Raw genomic sequence first — 19,085 nt, 5'->3', positions numbered from 1 at the left:
TTCACGCATAAGTAATCGGCCTTTTCACGCATCACAAAAAATTCGAAAGCAGCTTCACGTTAACAGAAAAAATCACTTTTCACGTAAAAATGCAAAGGCTAAATCATGTGTTACAAAAAAATACAAATTCTATCCACGTTTCGCAAAACATACAGAACCCTCCATTTTCATGCATCGAAATGCCGTGTGCGTGTATGACACATCGTGACAGACTAGATTCTAGGTCCTCCTGGTTCACTGTCGCTGTGGTTAGTTCTCAGTCGCGTGGAATGGACAGGTTTTAAATCTAGTTTGGTGTAGTTTACGAGCTTTAATGACGCTAAAACCTCCAAAAAAAGTGAACAATTATTCCCGCAAAAGTCGTTGGTTCACAAATCACGCGTAAGTAAATGCATAATTCACGGATCAGTGTAAGCCTCTTTCGTTTTCATATTATATTGAAAGGCTAAAAACAATTTATGTTTTCAACAGAAATAATTCTTGGCTTTCTTTGGATTTTTTTTTTATTGCAGTGCTACAACTGATTTCCCCTACGCGCTTTTTTTTCAAGAAAAAGCTCTTATAGTTGCACTAGGGACGCACTTGTATGCATCTGTTTTATGACATTTTGGCATATTTTTTTGGTGACCTGTGACCTGTGACCTGTGACCCGTGACCTATGACCTGTGACCTGTGACCCGTGACCTGTGAAAGAAACCTGCCGGCTCCACAGATGTGTCCATCGATTACAGAATTGGCTCGGCCAACAAGAACTGTAAGCTTAACAACAGAAGATTGCCATCACAAATGAAGCAAATAAATGAAGAAATGAAATAATATAAGATTTTAACCGTCGGAATATACTAGCACATGCTCAGACTGTGTGCTTTCATTTTGGTACTCACAGGGAAGAAACCAAATTCAGCAGATGTTTCAGATGATATTTCAGATGTTTCTTCGAAAACAATAATTCATTGCACGCTTAAAATCATAGGAATATACTCTCCGCCCATCGCTTCGGCGGGTTTGGCACTTGGGTGGAAGCCACCTTTCTGAGCGATTGTAAACGGCATCATGTAACAGTCACGGTAAGTCTACCACCTGTACGTTTCTTTTAAATGCTAGCGGTTTTCCAGTTATAATTAAATTTCAACCTGCACCCTGCACCCTGCACCCTGCAAAAAAAACCCTGCCGTGCTCGATTTGCTTTCCAACCTTTCGCAAGTTGAAACCTCTTCCACCTGGTCGAGATTGTGCATTGATCTGACCTTGAAATCGAACGATTCGAAGGACGTTTTTAATTTGGCAGTCCATGGCAAATAGCCTCGAATTCTGTTCATAGTTGAGGAGGTCGTGCTCCGCTGGAAACAGGTCAGATCCAGCACGTTAAATGACCCGAAGTTTGTTCAAATATATCCCGCTGACCAACGTTAGTCAGCGTTTCCATTGATCGTTTAGACGCAAGATTACAGTGATCAGAGCTTCTATATACAATGTATACTATGTAGTGTAGTTTCCTCTATGGATTATCAAATCTTGTCAATAAGATATTCTGTTACCAATGGATATGGAGGGTAAATTGAACGATTTACCGGAAACTAAAAACGACGTTGGCACAATTGAAGCTTCCACAAAGAAGCCTTCCAAAACTCAGCTGGTCGAATATGACAGCGATTCGAATTCTCCGCGATCTACACAGCCGGAATCGCACACGAGAAGTATTTCTCTGGAGGTAGTGGAACTTAGCAGTGATGACGATGTGCAAATCATCGACGTTAAAGGACAGAAAGGCACTGAAACGCTGGAAAAAGGCCACGAGCAACACACGGGAAGATCAAGTCCAAAAGATCTGACGTGTTCGGTTTGCCTCAGTGAATATGACAACAAAGCGTTTTTGGACAAGTGCTTCCGTATCCTTTTATTTAAGAACGTTTAAAGAAGGTTTTAAACTCAAGGAATGCATGTAGGTGTCGAGTCTTCCTTTGAAATCAATGTTCTTACGTAATATGTTTTTACCACCCCTCCCTGATACGGTGTTAACACTACCATCACCGCCCCCTCCTCTCTATGGCCTGGGTGGAAAAAAAGAAAAACAGAGATCTGCATACTGGCTAACCCAGAGCTCCTAAGCCTATACGACCAAGGAAATGAAGGTTGGTTAGCCCCCAACCTAAAGTTGATTAGCCCCAAGATGAGTCAATAACCTCTCACCCTCCCTCCCTCCCTCCCCCCTGAAGGAACTCCTTTTCTTTTTAAAACTCAGTAAATGGGGCATGTTTAAAACACAAAAATGGCACTACAAGTAAGGGACAATGTGGGAAACAGGTGTTTGTAAGGGTAACACTTACCATTACTGTGAGCTAACCATTGTCAAGTCAGTGATATTCAGGCTAACCAGAGCACTATGTAAGTTAACTGCAGTCCCATTTAGCCATTTTGCCATTTCATGTTTTGAACATGCCCCAGTAAATATGTCTGCTGCCGAGCATGTGTGTTGATAGAGGAATAGGTTGCTTATCACTGAGTGCTTGTGATAGAATAACGAGATTTTAATTGTTGTTTGGCAAGAATGCAAAACAACAACTTGTATGCTATAGAGGTTTTGCACGGCAGCCATGTTGATGGCAGGAACAATAGATTCTTTTTCTTATGGGAAAAAAAATGTTCTTTCTAATGCAAAACATTTTCATTGTTCCTGCCATACAACATGGCTGCTGTGCAAAACCTCTGTGCAGTTTACTTCTCAGCCTTGTTGTCAAGGTTACCCACCAATAATTTACATGTACCTCTACTCATTGTAATGAAGTCTATTGTCAGCACATATTTTACCTTAACTGCTTGTTTTCAGATGCTTTTTGTTACTTTTGTATATTACAATGGTCTGAGATAGTGAGGACATGCCCTTTGTGCAAATCAAGCTTCTCTTCCATTATTCACAGTGTCAAATCTATGGACAATTACCAACAGGTACATGATGATGTAGATTTGACTTAAATATACTCAAAAATGCTTTGGAAAACAGTTGTTTGACTGTGTAGGTTATGAACATGTACCATTTATCACAAGGAACTAGTCAGAATGGCTGTTGTAATAACTGGTAAAGGTTTACCAGAATTTTAAAAAAAGATGGCACTTACTGTTTTACAATTTCCAGTTTCCTGTTATTGTTTCCCCCTTGATGATAGGCTGGAAACTTAAGAAATAAACCAATGGAAATGAACTTCTGATGTTCCATTCTAAACAATTCTGTAGCGTCTAAGTATATTTTCTGTGCACAAATAGACCTTTTTACAGTTGTCTGCTCAGTGACCTGGTCTTTGAATGGCAGTTATGCTGAAGGTGACCTATTTTTGATATACAGACCTTACTGTTTTTGTTGTGTAAATCAAGTTGTTCTAATGCCAACTAGTTTCCATTTATTTAAATGAGAAAAGCAGAGAGGTTTGTATCAAATCAAGGTCACCTCCAGCCTTGCTTGCATTCATAGGGAAGGTCACTGAGCACACAACTGTAAAAACATAGCCTATTATCTCAGTCTCCACTTGGCTTTCCACCAAGTGATCATGATGTCTGATAGTTTTTGGTTGTTTTATTTTGCTCTCAGCATTACCTTTCAAAGCCTGACGTCCATGCATCAATGATCCAACAACAATCTCAAAGTGATGGAAGGCGTTTCCGCTACAGAACAACATTAGCAGAGGGTAACAGACAGCGGCAGCAAAGACAAAGTCAAGGACAACAGGTGGATGAAACAGATCCTTGGGAACTGCGAGCAAGACGACGACAGGCTCACATTGCAGCACAGAGGGATAGAAAGGCTATAGGCCGTGAAAGAAGAAGGTACAGTTATACAATTTACAGCTATTTCAGTCTGGTGATTAAAATGTAAAAAATTGGTGGCATTTTCAGACAGTATCTTGAAGTTGCTGATTTGCCAAATAAATGGAAAATGGAATGAGGACTATTTTACAAAAAAGGATTACTGAACTAATTAACAAAATCTTATACATATGTGTGGTATTTGACACAGAACCATCTACTGTAATAACTTATGGGTACAAGGAGTAACTCAGGATGGTCGAGCACGCCAGCGGGAAATCTGTAAGTTACAGTGTACAGAGAAAAAATTACTTCTTATACATACAATGTTATAAAGCCTTCATTGTTTTATTTATTTAATTTTTCGTCAAAAGTGCCCGTTTTTTTGCATATGGCTTTCAATTTACTTACCTAACAATGCCTTGCTGTTTTTTTTTGCCAGTTTGCTTTTCGTTTTCGAGAAAATCGAAGCCAAAATATCCAAGAGTCGTTGAATGGTGTGCAATTTCACAGGTTTAAAAGGTCACATCTCTGGGCTTTGATTGGTAGATTTTGATCCATTTTCTTTGTTTCTTTTTTCAAGGTTCCTGAATAATGTTTTCGAGAACACAGTTTGTTGCTTGCATAGCGTCTACAGCTGAAATATATTGTTTTGAACATTAATTGCTTGAGTTTATAAAGTATTTAGTTTTCAATCCTGTTGTTGTTTCTACTTGAATCTCATCCGTAATTGATAGAACTCTCTACACTAATTGCCAAGTTTCATTGAAATAGGCCTTTCACAGCAGTTGGTCTCATGAGTGATAAGTTCTAAATGTTTAACCAGAGCTAATATGAGTTTCAGAAATGGAAGGAGCATGTTTTAAATAGCCAGAACACCAATTTTCAGACCAATGCCATGTAATGTTGAGATTTATTAATGATTTGAATATTACAAAAATAAAGTTTCATACATGGAAGTGAGGATGCTTGCCCTCCAGAAGCCTTTTCCGTTATTAATCACTACAAAAGGGAGCCGCTGACATATAGCTATTGAAGATAGAAAGAGGGCAAAAATATTAGAAAGAATGGAAAATCCTAGGCTTTTAGACCAAAAGACAAAATAAGATCTTATGACAGTTTTAACACTTACAAAATTACAAGAATTTGTGTGGAAAACCACTGGAGTCTAACTGGAGGGCAAATTGTCTTCTTCCGATACAAATCCTTCTTCTTGTTATTTCTAACAACCAATCATAAAAAATTCCCTCTGAAATGATATAAACCTGAAAATTTGCATGTAAGCTTATTGTGTGATTGTTCTTTCCATTTCTGAGAACTTTATGCATTGCTAATGACTAAATCTGTGTTCTTGAAAAGCACATCATGTGACCAACTGTTTGCAATAGGTCTATAATATTTTTTACTATTATATGGCTATCTCCATGAGCAGGCAAGATGAATCAAATCCTGCACTGTGATTGGCTACCAAGGGGGCAAGATGGAGCTATCTTGCCCGCTGGGGACTACCCGCTGTGTCCCGCAAGAAAAATTTCCCTGAAAGCCATATAATAAGTCCTTTATTGACCAAGCTTGTTCAGTCAAGATGGCTGGATATTGGCCTCGTTCTTTTTTTGCGAGTTTATGGACCTCGATGGAGTCTCGGTCCATAAACTTGCAAAAAAAGAACAAGGCCAATATCCAGCCATCTTGACCTTACACTTGGTCAATAACCCATACTTATTCTCTCCTCATTAAATATTAGTGAATGATATTTTCAATCTGTTTCTTAGCTCCAGAATTTTTCCGCACCAACCCTGCATGCTCTCATCGGCTGATCCCATGGCTTACCAGAGATTTAAGGGTCTTGCTGAATGATTTCGAGAGTCACGTTGATTTTGTTCTTCAGATCATTTTGTCACTCATCACCAAGTATGTATTATCTGAATAGACCATTTTACAGTTGTCTGCTCAGTGACCTGGCCTTTGGATGGCAGCGAGGCTGGAGTTGACCTTGTTTTGATACAGACCTCAATGCTACTGTCATGTAAATGCACCTAGTTAGCATCAGAACAACTTGTTTTACACAACAAAAGCAGCAAGGTCTGTATCAAAACAAGGTCAACTCCTGCCTCGCTGCCATCCAAAGGCCAGGTCACTGAGCAGGCAACTGTAAAATGGTCTATTTAGTTCTTGTAGAATTGTTACTTATCAGAGATATGTCCAGAAATTATGCATGCAGTAATGAAAATGACAGATTTGATGAAATTTTGTAATCTGGCTGGTGAAAAGTCCGTGAAATCGCCAAATCTGCCAACATGTTAGGACCACCCCTTAAAAGATAGTTTACAAAATTCTGGCTGGAGATAAGACGCCAAAATAATCAATTTCACCAAGCTGATTTCGCTTCAAATGACAAATTTGACTAAAAGTCACCAAAATCGTCAAATCTATGAACAATCACCCCTGAAGTTTGATGAAATTTTGTCAAATCTGCCAATTTTGTTACTGCATATGTGGTTCTGAACGTAAGTAAAGTGACGTGTGTTTGTCTACCTTTAATTTGTATAAGTTATTGTGACAATTTCCAATACTTAATGAAAAGATATAGAGGAAATTATATGGCCGTGCGGAGACAGGAAGTTTCTCTTTGAGTGTTGAAAAATATTTCATGCACATTTCATGTGTTTTTTATCACAACGAAGGTAATAGGACATTTTATTCATTTGTGCAAAGGACCCTTCTAAAGTATACATCTTTGCCAAGTATACAAGATATCCATACACCGTCAGTGCCATCATCGTGATTTCCTTTGTTTAAACTTGAGGAATCATTATTGTATGAAAGTTCTTTCCAACATAATGCAGTCAGAGTGAAGTAAACTTCTTCATCTTTTTCCACCCAGGGTTGAGCTCAGTTCTGACGAGTTTCACCTTCAACTTCAGCCCTTCTTGTTTGACAAAACAGAACATTTCATTCACGAGTTCACAAGCTTTGCTCGGTCTCCATTTGACATGACTGCTTATGATGAGCGTGCGCAGTACAACAGGCCCAATGAGTCACGTGATCAAGTGAGAGACACGCCGACTGTGTTTCACAGTCAAACTTCAGGTGTGTAACACGTGAAATAATTATTAGTTTCTAATATAATCTTTTGCGGGTAGATAGGTTGCTGTTTAGCATTGAATAGCGGAAGGGGGCGGGGCGGAGGGGGTGGGGAGAGAGAAAGAGCGATCAAAACTCTTTGCCTTCCCAGCACTTTTGTCTTAAATTGTGGAATGATGTGAGCCAGCGGGTGTAATCTGTAAATCCTTAGGTAGGGTTGTGCCACTTTGCAATCCTATTCTAGACTAGGCACCAAAAACCTCATACCCTATACCAGACTAGCTATTTTCCTTGCAGAAACTTTATCACTGTTGTATTCTAAGATACGATATCTAAACCAATATCTTACGAAGTCACCTCCGAGTTTCAGTTATTTCTTTGATAGATCCCCTCCACTTTTCCGGTAAATTGTACCCTATTCTAGACCAAAACTGTCTATCCTAGGCTACACTACCTGAAAACCATACCCTTCACAACAGCACATACCCATGTAGTTTATACACGGGAGTACCCCCCGGCCATCTGATTTGGAACGACCTGACCGGATACCTTTACGGCGAGAGTAATCATCACCATTATCTTTTCATCTACCTGTCCTTTTGATCAGGTCTCTTCAGGTTACATTCGTTTGCAGCATTGTTTATTATACTTGACAGTACATGGAGTAACTTTAAGCGACGATAACTGTTTTAAAATTTGATTTTCCGTTTTAAAGGTTGGCAAACTCCCGTTCCAGGCCCCTCTGGAGAATCGATATTGGAAGTGTTGGAAACAGACTGGAGCAGAGATTCGCCAGTGCTACAAAGAGAAAGCACGAGCTGGTCTCCTAGCTCGTCCCCAGGCACATCGGGGCTGAATGGACAACTCAGTTTAGCCGAGATTGTGACCATATCCTCGGCTAGCTCACACACTGTGTGGACAAACGCTGAACGACCGGGAATTGACGAACCCGCAAACGGAGCTGCTCATTCTACAGGATCAAGAAACAGAACCAGGTCTAAAAGTGAATCTGTTACTGAAGAAACGCAAGAGAAATCGAGACATCATTACCATCGACATTCACACAAACATAAACATAAGCACAAACACAAGCCTAAGCAGAAAGATTCTAAGAGACACAAGACGGAACGAAGTATCAGCGAACAATCTCAAGTGACAGAGAGCTTGGACAATGGCTTAGACCATTCTGGGTCAAAAGATGAATCGTCTGTATCTGGCACACCCCCAGTAGAAGTTATTGTTGTTAGCAGTGATAGTAACACTTCTCCTTCTGCGTCCAGACTGCACAATCGAGCTTCGCCCATCGATCTAACAGTGCTGCGACGAAAGACTGAAAGGTCTGTGTCACGATCTCGCTCTCGGTCTAAATCTGTTGCTAAAGGAAAGAGAATCTTACACGATGAATCTCGCTCCGGCCATGCTGAATCACGCTTCTCGCGAGATCGCTCACGTTCAACTGGAGAACGAACAAGAAAAGGCAGCCATCGATCACGTTCACGTTCACCTTCACGCTTAAAAGAAAGACATCGCTCCAAGGGGAAAAGACGATTAGAAATTGATGATCACGATATGTCAAAATCTGAATTGCTTTCTTCAAAAAAGCAAAGCTTAAAGAAGGAAAAGCACCATCGCGAAAAGAAACGGTCTCGATCCTGTTCTTCTGGTCGATCACGCTCTCAGTCCAAGGCCAAGTCCGCTTCAAAGACTCGGTCGGAGAAATTCGACAAAAGGACGGTAGAGTATTCGCGTTCTCGCACAACGTCAGACTCGTCGAAGAGGAATGAAGCACCTTCGTCCTCACGATCACGAAGATCACTGTCACGAAGGTCACGGTCACGAAGTTCACGCTCACCGAATTCACGATCACGAAACTCACGGTCTCGTTCTCGCTCGCGATCTAAACGTTTCTCGCGTTCGCACTCGTCACGTTCACCACGGAGTCATGTTGATTCTTCACGCGGTTCACGTTCCCACAAATCAAGCCAATCGAGGGATCATTCAGACTACAACCCAAAGAAGTTGAGTTCTGACAGCGACGAAGATATCAAGAAAGAAATCGATGATCTGGAGTACCGTATCACTACTGATAAGAAACGATTGCTGAAGCTGCTTATTAAGCAAGAAAGGGAGAAGGCAGTTGATGTGACAGAACTTGACGACGAGGCGGACGAGGCGGGGAGTTGGTGACGAATGTCAGAGCTAGTCCAGTTTAGTTTCCAGACTTCTCTCTGTTTTTTTTTTTTTTCGCATAGTCAACAGAACTGAAAGTCATTGGAAAGAAGAGATAAGACAACAAATTTAAGTGGACCTGAGAATATGGGACAGTTCTGAAAGAAGACAATCTCCTTGTAAACAATCTCTTTGTACAAAGATGAACAAATAAATAAGAACAAGAGCTCCACCTTAGGGAGCCCACAAACTATTTGCTTGTTACCACCCTAGTCGCTAATAGGCCACTTTCGATGTATTGATACTCAACTTAATAGCGAGGCCAAGAGACACAAACGAGAAATACACATGCTCCTCTAGGCCTTATTCCCAAGCTGAATTTTAATATATCGAAAACAGTGTATTCCTTACACAACTCTCTGGCTCCCTCGCCCCCTTTCTTTCTTTCTCGCTCCCTCGCCCCTTCGCGCCCTAGCTCCCACTCTCCTTCGCTCCCTGCAACTGGCGTGTCTGGCGCTAAGCTGTAACTTGTATGTAACTTGTCGTACTTTTCTGGTTCATTTTGGCGCGTATCACGCAAGTCTGGTGAAGGCACGGTTGTTATTTTGGCGAAAGGCGGTCGAGCGACTAGTCCTATTAGAGTATTTACCATATGCAAATTCGGCCAAGAATCTGGCCGTACGACGTCCGCTTGAGACTTGATATTTCGGGATATCTACGGAGTAAACACGGCTTTTGATTGGCTGATTGTGTTTTCGGGTACCGTAACACGAATGAGAAAGCTGGAATGGTCGATCAAGCGACCATGAATTATAAACAATTACTGGATGAGGTTTTTGTGATATCCAGAAAAATCAAGGTCGAAGTAGGGGTTATCAGCCGAAGCTGAAGGCTGAGGTTGATAACCCTTACCGAGACCTTGATTATTCTGGATGTCACAAAAACCGAATCTAATAACTGTTTTATTACAAATTGAAGGGAAAAAAATGGAAGTCATGTTTTTGCTTCCCCACTGACTACAAGCAACACAAAGCGCGCGAACTTGACATGATTACCCTTAGAAATCATGCACCGCGGTCATACATGACATGACTACTCGTGACCTTGAGTGTCCTTGACATGATTATTGTATAATCTGCAGCTAGATGACGTCACAGGCACTGATTTCGAAAATTCACTATACGCTTTCGGCCCATCAGAAAAGAGATAGTAAGTTAAATGTATAATAATAAGACTAAAAACACTCGTATTAAGCCACTTGTTCCCGTATCTACGATATTGGACTCTCAAACCATGCTATACTGCTTCATTGATTACAAATTTCCACTCCATTAGTCCTCTTCATAGACGTCACATGATTATCTGGATGACTGATTCTCACCTCAACTGATTCGTTATTGAACATCGAGCTGGTTTCAAATTTGACGCGATGAACATGGCAAGAGAATACTCCGCCGTCTCTAACTTGGAAGTTCGCGGCTTTTTTGTGAGCCGAGTGAAAATTGCCCTGACGATCTTTGTGATTTTATTGCTGTTAATTATTCTAGTCACGCTAGGTGTGTTGCTGGCTCACGAGAAAGGAAAAGACAAGAGCGGTCAAACCAGAGATGAGGCGAGAGTTGGCGGTAAGCGAACGCTCGGTATATGACTTTTGCAGACCGCAGATGACATTTAGGCCAAAATAGAGCACAGGTTAGCCTGAATATAGACCTCTCCGGATAGCTTGAATAGCGCTCAGGAGCCTGTTTGCGGTTAGCTCTTGAAAAGTAGAAATGCCAGTTCTTAATATACGCGATTACTAGCCGAAAAGTCTGCAGTCTGCAAATACAGAACTAAATACCGTGCACCCGCGAACGCATATATTGATAAAATAATGGACAAGCAGTGTTGGCATTGATCAGTTGGAAAGCTTTTACAAGCTCGGTGGGATGAGTGATCTATTTTTATCAGTGCCTTTATCAACACTGATGCATATAACGTGGTGTACCCTCCAAATACGTCCCGTTAGAAGTTTTATTAAGGAGTGCATATTTGCCCTTTTAAGACCTATTAGTGTCTAAATGACATTCCGAAAGGGCCATCTTCGCACGGTAAAGAAAGAAAGGGAACACACCTTGTGTGTAACCTTTAGTGTGTGCGGGCTATGAAATAATTATGAAATCCCTAAGCTGGTTTGTTCAATACAGAATTATGGGACTATAAGGAAAACAATGCTCAAAAGGAAACCGACAAATGAGTCACATTAATAATGCTTGTACATGTCACGCAAGCTGTAGATGTTGCGCGAAAACGGCATTTTTGCGTTCACTACACAACCCAACACACTCAAAGGTTGAGGTATGGGCACGTTGGTCAGCCAGGCCCAAGAAATGTTTTAATTGAGACAATAAGCTTACAACAAAGTGGATAAGAGATACATCAAGTAACGTCCTACATGCGCCAAAGCCGGACATGTAAACCACAAAAACCTCTTATTTGGAGAAATAGCTGGTTTTCAGTGTCACGCAATTCAAAATAGATCAAAATAAAAATCAAAACCGGTCAATAGATAAAGTCCAGAATCTGGAAAATGAAAGAAGGTAAATACGCAAAGACTCTCGCCAAAACTCTGGTCACAGCAATTTATCTTATGCGAGATATGCAGAGAAATTTTTTACCCAAATTTATAGAGATTTGTATGGAGACGCCATGCTGGTGCCCATCTGTATGGGCACCAACATGGCGGCCGGAAACCAGCAGAAACATCTGTCACTGAGTTTTGCTACAAAAGCGTGAATTTATCCCTCGAGGAAATCTAAAACATTAAAATAATACTTTTTCTAAGACATGAACTGTTCAGATAGTGAAGTTCCCCGAAATAAGTCACTAATAATGACTGCTCTCTAGGCAGTCATGTAAATGCCGCGTCACGCAAAAGCTTAGAAATTCAAGCGTAGTGTACCACAAAACCAAGAACCCATTCGGAGCGAAAATTTGTATGAATATTAGTTTTCAGCTGCTCTTATACATCATTTAAGTTAAATCCAGGAAGATCAATAGTTTTGTAGTTCGAATTTTAGTGACGTCATGTGAAAACCAACAATAGGGACCGTGTACCCCCAACCAAATGGAGTGGCACCACCTTTGGGTTTTTAAAGTTGATATATTAACAAAAGAATGAACGATAAAACAGATAACGTTATTTACACAATAAAAATAAAACTTATGCGAAAGTGCTAGTGGCAAGGCTGACCGTAGAATGTCACAAGTTTCTCAACCGTCTCTTTTTACAAACGTACTAACTATGAGCCTTCGCGTACTACGCTAGCACCCAGTTCTCTGTTCCGTGTCTGCAAAATATTAATTTATGTCAATACCGATGATCACAAATTACATAAAGCAAAAAAGCGCGGTGGGGGGGGGGGGGGGGGGCGAAAGAACGCCTGTGGGCATTTTTAACAAAACTTTTTTCCACTTTGATCGGTTTCTGAATACTTTTCTTTAGAGGAAGAGCTTTCCTTGACACCAATGTCCTGTGATGTAGTGGTGGTTGGAGGAGGTATTTCAGGTATGTATATGGCAGAGACACTCGTGCGAAAGAAGAAAGAAGACGACGTGTGTTTGTTTGAAAAAGACTCCAGATTTGGAGGAAGGAACTATGACCACAGATTTAGCCAAGCACCAAACATCAGCATCAGTAAGACATTGTTATTTACTACAAAAATTTCTCTTTTCAGATACAGATCACTATTAACAAAATGTGAAAAAGTTGTTCGCGTTCAGTCTGGACATGAGCTACAAGAGAAGAAGAAGAATGCTATAAACATATAGTGCGCTCGACTCTGGATCTAGCGGTCTGGGTTCGAGCCCTGGTCGGGGACATGTGTCGCATGTGTTCTTGGGCAAGACACTTTACTCTCACAGTGCCTCTCTCTCCACCCATGCAGGTGTATAAATGGGTACCGGCGAATTTAATGCTGGGAGAGTAACCCTGCGATGGACTAGCATCCCATCCAAGCAGGGGGGGGGGGGGGGGGGGCGAGGAGAAATATTCCTAGTCGCTTTATGCTACAGAAACCGCGATAAGCTCCGGCCTGATGAGCCACTTGGCCCGTATGCAGACTTTTGGTACAATAATTAGTCAGATGGGATCAGATGGCAAGGTGATACCAATAAAAGTTGAAAAATCAACATCAATTTTTACCGTTGAGGCGAGTGTAAACAACTTTAGATGATGATGACATATCAAATGACTGAAGGGCAAATCCACGAGAAATGGCTTTGACTTCGAAATAACCGAGTTCAAACTATTGGGTCCAGCTGTATTCATTTTACAATTTCTCTTTACTGTCAAAAAAAACAACTTATTATGTATTAACTTATGTCCTGTAATATTTGCTGTTTAAGGTTTAGGAGCTTGGCGAGTAGACAAGAACCACAAGACTGTAATGCAAGATGATATTTTCCATTTAATTCTATTTTTCCGTTTTCTTTTTTTGTCAATTTTTAAAATTTCCCGCAAAATTTGAGTAGGATCACGTCCAAACCGATGGGCTTTACTGAATAGTTTTAGGAATTTTATTGGATCTCTTATGCATGTGTAAAGACGATGAAAAAATGTGGTCGATTTGTTGTTGTTTACAACGAATGACACTGAAAATTTATCGTCTTATAATAGGAGGGAAAATTCCCCGCAAATCCCTCACACTCCCTGTGTCCCTAACAATCTCTTACCCAGACCTCGCCCTGACGTTGAACACCACTTGGCTGTGGAAGATCTGAAAACGAGATTATGAGTAAGATTCTCTCTCTTGGCGGGAAGGGAAAGGTAATCTAGGGGGTGGGGGTGGGACTGGGATTTAAACCGAGCTTCGTCGGTTTAATTTTGACATTTACATTACAGGTTATAACTGAAGCTGTAACAATTACAGTAAAACCCGCCTTTAAGAACCTACGTGTTTTGTTGTAATTTGGGGTAGTTATTGGCAATTTAGGCTGAGCAGTTTCTTGCTGCAGAATACTTGAGTACACTGTTTGAGCATACACGTGAGAATGTGAAGGTGCCAGTTGATTGGCACAAGGCTATGATTGTTAAAGTACCAAAAAAAAAGAGTGATTTGACTAAATGCCACAATTCCAAAGGAATCTTCTTACTCTGTCTACCAAGTAAGGTTTTCGGTAAAGTAGTCATTGAACGTATCAAAGAGGTCATTGACGCAAATTTGAGATGTGACCAAGTTGGATTTAGGGAAGGGAGAGGAACTATTGAGCAAGTTTTAATCCTCAGAAACATCATTGAACTGTCTATCAAGTGGCATGCACCACTGTACAACAACTTTCTGGATTTTACAAAAACGTTTGACAGCTTGGATCGTAGCAGATTATGCATGGAAGATTTTGAGACATTATGGGATACCAAGTGAGTTTGTAGATCTGATCAGAGCGATGTATGAGGACAGCTGCTGTAATGTCATTGATAATGGTAAGATGTCAGGCTGGCTCGATGTCCGAAAACTTGCGTTCGTCAGGGCCTCGTTATGTCAGGCTTTTTGTTCCTTGTGGCAGTGGACTGAGTGATGACAAACACATCACGAAACAGACGCAGAGGTCTTAGGTGAAGATTTTCATCAATGTTAGAAGACTGTGATTATGCAGACGACGTCACATTATGAACTAGCCAGTAACTGCACTTATATGCAGCAGAAATCAAGCAGGTTGCAAGGCATTGCAAGGTTCATTAGATTAGAATTTAACACTAAGAAGCCCAACATCATGAGGCTCAATAGCAAGTCCCAGCATCAAATCCTTATAAATGGAACACACTTAGAGAATGTGGACAAATTCGTCTACCATGGTTGTGAGATGGGAGGATCATGCGGAGCATGCAAAGACCGATGTCAGCAGTAGACAATCCCTCGCTAGAGGTGCCTTTGTAAAGCAAACCAGTATGGATTTTAACAGCTCACCGCTACAAGGCCCAACTTAAAATCTTCAAGAGTAATGTCCTAACTGTTCTACTATATGGCGCAGAAACTTGGAAGATGACTGAACATGATGCCTGCCACTTGGGCAGATCTCAAAGAGGGTGCTTAAGGAAAATTTTTCGAACCTTTGGCTAGAAAAGATTACGAACAAAGATCTATACAAGAACGCTGGGATGATGCCTGTTTCTGACATGATTACAGATAGGCCCTGGAGATGGTTAGGCCATGTTCTAAGGCTTGAGAATATCGACAATGTTAAGGTGTCTTTAACATGGAGCCCTGAAGGTAGAAGAAGAAGAGGTAGACCTCACTGACAACCTGGCGTCAAACGGTTGAGAGTGAATGGCGGGGACAGTTTGGCTTTACCTCGTGAGCGCAGATCGAAGATGTGGCGAAAGACCGTGGAAGGTGGAAAGAGTTGGCGCGCGGCCTCACCCCCCTCCCCCTATCCCTCCCCCCCCCCCCCGAGGTGTTAGAAATACAATGATGATGATGAGATTGGGTTCTTAATTTCTATTAAGGAGATATAGTTGTTGATTACCAGAAGGAAATAAATACACTTGGGTTTGGTATTTATTCTCAACTGTAATATGTATTTTCTTGTAATATAAATTTGCCATCTCAAAGTCACACTCCTTGGTTAAAATGTTTAAAATAATTTAGCTGTATAGTAACCCACATATAAGAACCTACTTGATCTTGCTTGGCTAAACAAATTTAGCAGCACAGGTTTGCAGGTTTAAGAACCTGCCAGCAGGTTCTTAAACCGTTAGGTTCTTACACGCGGGTTTTTTTACTGTACTACATATGAACTTTTCAATTAACTTTTGCTGACTGCTTTCAGGGACCTCGTCAAACGTTTTAATATCCCGATGTTTGAAATGGATGGCATTAGACTGGCATATGTGGAAACAAGAGGATTCTACGCGTCAAATCTCCAGTCGCTCAAGGAACAAGCTTTTCCGTCTCTCTTATCAGGCGAATTTGCAAACATGACCTCGTCAGAGATGTCTCGGTCTGCTTGGATGAATATGACGAGAGAGAAGGCGCTCGAATTTCCCTCTTATCAAGATTTTATGTGCAAGCGACTCGGAAGTGAAGGGTGTGAATATATGCGGTCCTCGTTTGCGGTCAAAGTGGATTACAACATGGAAGAAAGTACCCTGTTTACATATGAGCATAACCAAGCAAATAAGTATTTTTCGTACGATTATCTTAGACCATTCGGTGGGTTATCAGAAATCACCACCGCGCTGGAAAACTCCGCGAGACGTTTTGGGGTTAAGATGTATTTGAACGAGAAAGTCGAGGCACTAAATAGAAAAGGAAGCTCGTTTGCTGTTCAAACAGAAAAGTTTTCCGTGTCGGCCAAAAAGCTCATTATTGCTGTCCCAAGTTTTCCGTTTGAAAAGATCACCGGAGATGTGGCAACCGAGATTAAAAGTAATTATTTGTTTAAATCTATCCTCGCTCGGCCGTCGTTTAAAGCGGCAGCAGTTTACAGTTACCCTTGGTGGGAAAACGCAACTTCCTCTCAGAACATAACACTGAAGCCATTTGAAATATTTGTGTCAGGATCCAATTGTTTGACTGCTATCATGCCATACAGGTAGGAGTTTGTCTCAAATACCCTGCACAACACACACAGCTGTGTAGATACAAGAACCTCTAGGTCAGGGGTGGCGAATAGTCCTTCAACAACAACAAACATGTGTCTCGCAAAGTGTTCGTCGAATTCACGGGTACGTCTCGCACAGTCTCGATTTTTGGCGGTGATGTGCGTCTTACAGTCTCGGTTTTTTAACTAGCTAAGGCTGTCTCGGAGTCTCGATATTTTACAAGTCCTGATTTGTTTGTTTGTTTGTTTGTTCTTATTAATGACATGGGAAACTTAGAATCTCAAAGTCTCGTGCTCGCACTTAAAACACTTTAAGGTCTCGGTTTCACAATTTAAAATATCAAAACGTTTCGAGTTTGCAAGAAAAAAAACGCTACTCTCGTTTTCTCGCAAGGTCTCGCATTTACCATTCACCACCCCTTAGATCAGCAGGGGTCTCATAGCCAGTTTATTAGAAGAATACCCTTAGCTTATCAGCTGAAGTGCCGTACAGCCCAAAGCCACATTGTGGAGAAAGGCGCCCCACATGCTGAAACGAGCTGCGGTGTAGTCCAGTCTCCGCTGAACTCTACCTTTCCCGGCCTATACAGAGGCTCAGAAACTGGACCAGCTGAAGTGACGCCGACTCTGCAAGCGGACGTATGGGCGATTCGCTGATCTGACAATTTACACTAAAAACTTTCGGCGGCGAGGTCCATAAACCACAGGCAGCCCAAGCTCTCTCTATGAACCACACCAGCAACACAATGTGCCATCGAATTATAAGGGTTTATATGGGATTTTCTACAAGATATCCATGTAGGCAGTTAAAAGTGAAAATTCTCAATAAAAATGGCTTACCTTATTCCATACGTGTATTGTTTGCTCCTGGTGTGGTTGTTGTACCGATTTAACTCGATTTAAGCGATTTTTTTAATTCCGGTTTTCCCTTCATAAAGGGAAAATATTGTGTTGCTTGTGTGGTTCATAGAGAGATCTTGGGCTGCCTGTGCATAAACTTGCTGAAAAAATACAACGAGATCAATATTTCCCCAGTGCAGACCGAACAAGCTAATAAAAACCATATATCTGTTTCATGTTCTTCAATTCTTGTAGCGGTAGAGGACCTCATGGAGAAGCCGTCATTCAGTTGTCCTACTCTTTATATGGCTGCTCAGTCAAGTGGGGGAAATTTTCCAAGCTTCCCAAAGAGGTCTTTGAGTCGGAACTAAAAAAAGCTGTGCAGGAAGTGTTTCCAGGGATGGTTGTACCTGAGCCTTTAGATGTGGTATTCAAATATTGGGATAATATATGCTGGTAGGTCATCAAAAGTGGTTTATAAGAATGGTGGTTTCTTCCAAGCAGAGTAAAGAATTCTTTAAAGTTTGTTTCAATGTACGCGGGTATCCACCATGCCACGAAATACCACCGGAATTACCCAGTACCCACTCCCATCTGGACTATAGGCCGCATTCTCAGGCTTAGGAATAGTGGCCAACCTTTGTGACTTTCTCCGCTAGACCTACGTTATCGTGGAACATTTTGTCGCGTCATTTGTTTGGTCATGTCACTTGACTTTTCTTTAGCAGCCACGTTTTAACAGGTGTTTGGAGGCTTAAATTTGTGTTTTAGTGACCTTTTAAGAAGATTTTCTTGCAAACGAATTTTCAGTCTTGGCATCCTCAAATTAGACTTTCAAATAAAATTTGGAGATTTTCTAACATTTCTGAAAATCGACGTCACCCTGCGCCTGCACTCAAATCGTTCAGCGGATTCTCCCCACTCGAGAAAACCCTTTGAATTTGAACCTCCGCAGAGGAAAGAGTAAGATAACGGATCCAAGATGGTAGAGTTCGACACTTTTAGCTTGTAAGACTCTTGTATACACGTATGAATCAAACATGCAAATATTCTCCCATACTTCGAATTCTGTTTCACTCGTGACATAGTTTGATCTTTCCAACATTTTTCTATTTAATAGGCATCAAACAAAGGCAGGGTCCAATGCTAGTCGTTACGATCTAGAGGAGTGGGCCAAACGTCCGTTTCCTGGTGAGGAAGTCTTTATGGTTGGCGAGGCGTTTTCAATGATAGATGCTTGGAATGAGGGAGCTCTTCTGTCGGCATACAAAGCCCTCAAGGAAGGCTGGGAGATCATGCAGCCAGAACCGTAGAACTGGCGGCGGGATGGTTATGAAAACCCGCTTTTGAATAGCCAAAGGACAGTCACAACTACTCTATCTCTGAGGTCATAGACCGAAAAGCGAAAAAAGAAATCAATAGTTACGGAGCGTTAATTAAGCATACATAATACTTTCCATGGTTTGTTTGTTTTTTCGTTTTATTTTTTGTTGTAATAACATCAAACTTTGCTGAAGCCTGAATGATTAATTTGTTAATTAGACACCCACGCCAGGTATCGTTAATATTAAACTAATTGAAAGAAATATAATAAAGGGTTTGTTTTGAGAAAA

The 19,085-nt window shown here is 41.1% G+C and overlaps 2 protein-coding genes across 3 annotated transcripts; both read left to right on the top strand.

The window, feature by feature from the left end:
- The first annotated feature begins 1,421 nt into the window (after window positions 1–1,421).
- LOC110049081 (uncharacterized) lies at window positions 1,422–9,304 on the top strand. The gene is made up of 7 exons (XM_089287484.1): window positions 1,422–1,889; window positions 2,828–2,946; window positions 3,584–3,819; window positions 4,010–4,080; window positions 5,571–5,709; window positions 6,683–6,888; window positions 7,598–9,304. The coding sequence occupies exons 1-7, from the start codon at window positions 1,541–1,543 to the stop codon at window positions 9,067–9,069; spliced, it is 2,592 nt and encodes an 863-aa protein (XP_089143610.1). The 5' UTR covers window positions 1,422–1,540; the 3' UTR covers window positions 9,070–9,304.
- Window positions 9,305–10,057: 753 nt separating this feature from the next.
- LOC110049031 (uncharacterized) lies at window positions 10,058–19,085 on the top strand. 2 transcript variants are annotated; one of them, XM_089287504.1, is made up of 7 exons: window positions 10,058–10,260; window positions 10,599–10,676; window positions 12,536–12,727; window positions 13,438–13,480; window positions 15,859–16,623; window positions 17,728–17,928; window positions 18,593–19,085. In XM_089287504.1, exons 1-7 carry the CDS (start codon window positions 10,197–10,199, stop codon window positions 18,783–18,785), a joined length of 1,536 nt encoding a protein of 511 aa, XP_089143630.1. In that variant the 5' UTR covers window positions 10,058–10,196; the 3' UTR covers window positions 18,786–19,085. The 2 variants fall into 2 exon arrangements, with proteins under 2 accessions (XP_089143630.1, XP_089143629.1); XM_089287503.1 differs by lacking the exon at window positions 10,058–10,260 and having other exon boundaries at window positions 10,267–10,676.

This window comes from Orbicella faveolata, unplaced genomic scaffold (assembly GCF_042242905.1).
Source record: "Orbicella faveolata isolate gen_17 unplaced genomic scaffold, um_ofav_v1 contig_14, whole genome shotgun sequence".
NCBI classification, from domain to species: Eukaryota; Metazoa; Cnidaria; class Anthozoa; order Scleractinia; family Merulinidae; genus Orbicella; species Orbicella faveolata.
This window is presented reverse-complemented; position numbering and strand designations above follow the sequence as displayed.